This window comes from Alexandromys fortis, unplaced genomic scaffold (assembly GCF_014885135.2).
Source record: "Alexandromys fortis isolate MF-2015 unplaced genomic scaffold, M_Fortis_MF-2015_v1.1 scaffold_53, whole genome shotgun sequence".
In the NCBI taxonomy this organism is placed as follows: domain Eukaryota; kingdom Metazoa; phylum Chordata; class Mammalia; order Rodentia; family Cricetidae; genus Alexandromys; species Alexandromys fortis.
In genome coordinates, this window is record NW_026067939.1 from 9,582,908 (window position 1) to 9,588,907 (window position 6,000).

The following is a 6,000-nucleotide window of genomic DNA, read 5'->3' on the forward strand; positions in this document are numbered from 1 at the left end:
AGCATAAAATATTCATGTGCTCTACTAACTGCTATAAAATATAATATCCTCCTGTCTAATGCTCCTCTCCTGTTTCTAAAGTAAGGAATAATTTATGATATCCAGGTGGCATAATATTTATTATAAGCTTCAAACGGAGGCTGAAAAGCCAATCAAGTGAGCATAGTTACCATTTTCCTACCAAGGGATACCCAAAGTCCCTCAAAGGCAATTCTGCAACTTTTATTGGTTAAAACCAAGCTAGATAAAAATGAGAGTTCTCCCCCTGCTATCAATAATACAGAAATGCTGACACAGCATAAAGAGAAAACTGGAATGCTGTGCATAATTTGCAAAGTCAAGTTAGTCTCAAGATTCTTAGTCAGTGTGATAAGGTTTCACTATCTCTAATGCTTGGAGCTTGCAGTCAGTCACCTAGAAATCAGGTGTACACAGTATCAGACGCATGCAATAGCAGACAGGCCTACTGTACCACAACTCAACTTAAGATTTCAGTTTCAAATTTGCACTCACCTAATTTAGATGTTAGCTGCCTCTGGGAATCAGGGTGAAGGACATGGTGAGCATTTTCTGTGCTGCTATTCCACAGAACAATTTCTCCATCATAGCTCCCTGCAGGAGCCAGGGCAAAGAGCATAAAGTACCAGATGATTTTACAGAAACATGCAAGCAGAAATAAAAGTAATCCATCATCAATGTGTATTATATAAAAATCTTGTAAATAGTAGGTATTCTAAATTTTTGCAGATATGAATAATAATGACACCTAATACTTTATTAACTGTGGAATTTCAGCACTTATAAAGTAACCCATTCAGTTGGTGGATATGAGCCATCTAGCTATCTTATTTTAGTTTAAAAATTATTCTGAATAAAGGCTCTGAGGTTAAAGTGCTTGAGTCTGAGACCAGGTCCTGCCAATAATAATACACATGATACTGACTCATCCTAATTCCAAAATATCCTCACCTATAAAACTGGGTAAACAATTGTACTTATATTATGGGCTTATTTTAAGAATAAAAAGTATTTAGATTGGTGATAAACAACTAGGCAGGTATTGAGAAAGTTCTGTTCCTACACTATTTGTGTGTGCACAAAGAGAGTTCTTTGCTTCTCTTTCAGCTAAGTTCTTTGTAAAATGCTTTCTCTCATTCTAAAATTCTCTCTACAGAAAGTCATCTGTTCCTCTTTTGTTTTGTTTTTTAAAAGAATGAGAGAAAAGCTCAAACAGAAAAAAATTATGAGCAAGCCCGTGCTGTGGAGAAGTCACATAGCAGTTAGTGTTCAAATGGCACACTCAGTGGTCAGTGAGGACAGTCTACTACCGAGCAGAGGCACAATGTCAAGTAAGGAGCACAAAGGACAGCTGAGTTTTGGTGAAATATATATTTGAGGAGAAGAAAAAAATAATATTATACTGTTCTGGACAGAGCAATCTACTTAGTTCAGAAACTATTAGGTAAGGGGATGGATTTCAGCTCCCCATGGCAGATCTACTATTATTCACTGTGACTCAAAATTCATTATAAACAAAGTGCTTGGAAGAACATTTTCCCTGTAGAACTGAGGGTATTAGAATAAATTAAGAGCTAGATTATGCCAAAGAGTTATTTTTTGCTATGAGATACCTATGAAGAAGAGATAACATGTCATCTACACAGATAATGAAGAAAGTCAAGATATTCTAAATTAGAAGTAACTGAGTACTACCAAAGTATGATTCTTACCCAAAAGCTCTATTGCTGCTCTTGAAAAGTGAACAGTACAATCAGTTATAAATCTGTTCTATGTCAAGCACTGTGTTAAAATATTATACTGGTTCTCTGTACCTTAACATAAGAATGCATACAAAACTATTCTTAGCCAAGAGAACTACAAATTGACGTATAAATAAGTCACAATATCATCTAGTAGCTAAAAAGCAGAGTCAGTATGTGAAACCACAGATAAAGCCATGGAAGCTGGTGGTCCTCACTACCATAAAAATAAGGACTTAAAGGAACTGTATGACCGCTTCATTGGGAAATGGAATCCCTTTTCAGTTGAGAAAAGTCTTTCTTCCTTTTTTTAATTTACTCAAAGCCAACAAACTCTCTCTAGTCCATTGTCCAGTGAAGGCTCAATTTACCTGTAGCAAGAGTTTGTGGGGGTAAAAAGGCAGCACACAAGATGTCATCTTGGTGATGGATTCCTCCTTTCCATTCTTCGGACTGGATGGAAAACTGATTGAAGTTCTGGGGTCGAAAGACAGTAACTGCTCTGTAAAATGATATAGAATTTAGCGGCGAATCTAAAATGGGCACTGATATTGAGTAGCCATTATCCACTTGAATGGTGCAATTTGAAGAGTCTGAAAGACTCTACCACCCAAAATTTTATCACTACGTGCTATCTGCAGCAAAGTAAGCTTCCCACTGAAGTTTCTTTAGAATTCTTACATTAAATCTCTTGTAAATGCTTAATGTGGGAAATAAAGGTTAATTGTGCTTCTATGACTATTAAAACTAATGATACATCCATTTATCAGATTAACTGCTTCCAAGACCTGAAAAACAATTCCTCACATGAAACTATTAAGACTTTTATGACAATAATAATAATAAAAAACTAGAATGGTCAATGAACAAATATTGTCATGTAGTCTAAGTTATATCAATGTGATTTCCTTCATCAAAGCTGCTTCTTAGGATATTTACATGTATTCATTCCCTATGGTATTTTCCAGAATTACTGTTGCCATAGAGTCTTGGAAATCACTGTATCTTTAAAAGCTGCCATTTGTGGAAAGTATTTGAAAAACGCCATCCCCAAGAGCTATGAGATCTGGGAAATAGAGACATAACAGTTTTAGGGAAGTCGATCTTGAGTCACTGCCGACAAATTGGAGTGTAGACCATGGAGAAGATAGAGTGGACAGTCTGCTACCTGGGAGGAAATGAGGCAGTGTAGACAACAGTTTATGGGAGAATCAGCAATGCCAAATTCCCACTCAGTGTCTTAAGCTCTGGCTGACAACCAATATTTACCCTCTCCTTCTTTACATGGCTACTCTCTGAAGTGATATTTCATTGGTATTTTAATAAATTAAGCTTTCCAGAAGATCAGAGTCTCATTCTAGGTATTTCTGGAGGCAGAATCGCCATTTCGAACTGAGATAGAGATAAGAGCCAGTGGCTGACTGTTTTGCTTTTCTGACCTTCATGTTGAACCCCAATTTCTGTCTCTGGATTTTTATAAATACTGCTGCAACCCTGCCTTCAAATGACCATTTGTTACCAAAGCTTGAGTTTTTACTATCATTCTTCCCTGCTTCCTGACATCATGCATCTTCACCCCCTTAATTGTCAAACCAATGTTGGTCTACACTCATGAACAAGAAGCTACTTTTCCTCCTTCGAATTCTTGCTTTCAGTTTGCAAAGGACATTATATTGATAATATGTATTGTTTGCATTTACTGTGAAGCTGGCGCTGGAGTCAGGATCCACCCTCTCCATTTCCAGACCCAAGTATGAGTGTCTCAAAGTGTCCTCCCAGGGCCACTGTCTCCTATAGCCTGCACACCCACCAACTCTGTGACATGGAGAAGTGGGGGACAGACAGCTAGCCCAAGAGTGAAAGCTGGTAGATAGTAAATCATTTCATCAAAGGTTCTTTCTTTTGGCACCATGATATAAAAGTTCCTTGGAAAAAGAAACTGGAAGTTCAGTCATAAGAAGCTCATCTAAGGAGAAAATGTTCAATCAGGAGCTCCAGCTGATTGCCTCAAACTCCCCCATCCATTTCTCCTGGATGTTTTAAGCACAGGATTTGACAGTGTTTTGCTATCTACCTGTCTATCAACCATTTATATATTACTTGCTATTTGTTCGAAACAAAATGAATGACTATCATGGCTCACTCTCCAAAAAGTATAGAATACATTCTTGCTTTTCTGCCTATCCTCTTTATTATTCATTCCCGAATCTCCACTTTCTTGACCCTTCTTTCTCTCACCCTTTTGATCTAAATGTTCTTTATCATCATTGTTCCCCTTCTCTCTGTTCATTCAGAGATTCTATATTCACTGTGGATTCTAATATCAGTTCCACACGAATGGCTTTCTGCTGATCTTCATCCACAATCTTTTACCAGGATTGCATGGTTTCAGTTTGAGAGTTGGTTGTTCTATACATATTGTCCTTCCACTGGTAACATATCTTAATATATGAAAAATCAAAATTTGCCAGCTTCTATCCATACTCTATACTGAATTCTAGAATTTGGTTTACAGGCCATCATTACAGTCCCCCTTGTGTCATTTTCCTCTGGTTACAAATAATTACATTTTATATTATCCAAGCGTGACATCTTCATTGTTTTCACTTCCCCTTTAAATGGCCACTTAGAGCTTCCTAGAACAGAGCTCATTGCCCCACCTCACCGGTTAACAATTGTAAGAGGCTCCTAATTAATCTCACTATTGCTAAGTCTCCTCTCCCCAGATGAAATCTACTACTTTTTCTTTGCATTCTAGAGCTTTTAATGTTCCCTCATTCTTCAAGCAAATATTATTTTCCCACAGAATGTCTTAAGCATTTAGAACCAGGAACCCAAAGTTAAATAAAACATTAAGTGAAATGTGGTAAGTGCTAAAGCAACCCAGGAGTCCAGAGCACAGATCACAGAGGTAGAGTCGAGGGCTGATATTTCCTATACAGACAATAAAATAATGTATAGGACATGGGAGAAAGAAGCTTGCTAAAGAGAGGAGACAAGACAATGAAAGACAAGGATGAAGCCTCACTTAGAAACACTTCCTGGGTTTCCATTTCCAACATTACAAAAGTCAAATGTGAACGTCCATTTTTCCAGACGCAATAGTATACAGACTTAATCTCTTTCTTAAGATTTATCTCTCTCTATACTTCTGCATTACCTCTTAGTAATGTGTGTATGTTCGTGCACGTGTGTGTGTGTGTGTGTGTGTGTGTGTGTGTGTGTGTGTGTGCGAGTTTTCAATGAACTTTGGAGCAAGGCCATCGAAAGCCATAAAGTAATATCCTTTGTGCAACATTGATGAAATAATATTTTAACAAGATAGAGATTATAATATACAATAAAGTACTATGTTCATTTGAATTGCACAGACAGATTACAGGGTTTCAAATCTACTATCACACATGGAGGTTTAAAAATGTCAGGCATATCCAGGGCTCACTTACTGAAGAAAATCATTTTGCCCAAACCGAATTCTTATTGTTCTCTATTTTCAGATGTTTAGTTTTTGCTTCTTTTCCTTTTGTTTCATCTCCTTTTGTTTCCTTTCCTTTATTTTCTATCCTTTTAGGGGAGCTTCATGTTTCTGAGTCCTAAGCACCATCTTCTCAGGCCACTTATATTCCATAAAATTCTGTAAGAACTAGCATATGAAGAAATAATTCCAACCTGACCTCCCAAATGATTCACTTTCACTAATTTGATTAAGATTATATCTCAAAGATCTCCAGTTAGGTTAAAAATACTAAGAAAAAGTGGATCTTCATTTCCTGAACTGAATGAGGGAAACTATCTGATTAAAGAAGCTTTCTGTGGCCAGCCACCTCAGGATTTCCCTGGAGCCACCCATCCCTTCCCTGAATCATTTTCCTTGGTAACATGCATTATTGTGTTCTATACTTTTTGCCTCTTTTTTTTTGTCTCTTCTGCAGAAAAAAAACTGAAAAACTTATGAAGCAGAAAGTCTTCCACCTTCATTGTCAATTTTACAATAATATTTTATCTATAACAGGCAAAGTAGAAGCATCTACCAAAGTTTAAGAATCATTCTCCTGGGGGCTGGAGAGATGGCTCAGAGGTTAAGAGCACTGGCTGCTCTTCCAGAGGTCCTGAGTTCAATTCCCAGCAACCACATGGTGGCTCACAACCATCTGTACTGAGATCTGGTGCCCTGCTCTGGCATGTGGGCATACATTGAGGCAGAATGTTGTATACATAATAAATAAATAAATTAAATCTT

At 37.2% G+C, this 6,000-nt stretch overlaps 1 protein-coding gene across 1 annotated transcript in view; it reads right to left on the bottom strand.

The window, feature by feature from the left end:
* Wdr49 (WD repeat domain 49) overlaps positions 1-6,000 on the bottom strand; it is a 109,127-nt gene that overhangs the window by 38,504 nt on the left and 64,623 nt on the right. Inside the window, exons 10-11 of the mRNA XM_050147472.1 lie at positions 2,132-2,262; positions 514-612 (exon numbers count right to left, since the gene is read on the bottom strand). Of these exons, the coding sequence (XP_050003429.1) occupies positions 514-612; positions 2,132-2,262 (230 nt within the window). The remainder of the gene's footprint in view (positions 1-513; positions 613-2,131; positions 2,263-6,000) is intronic.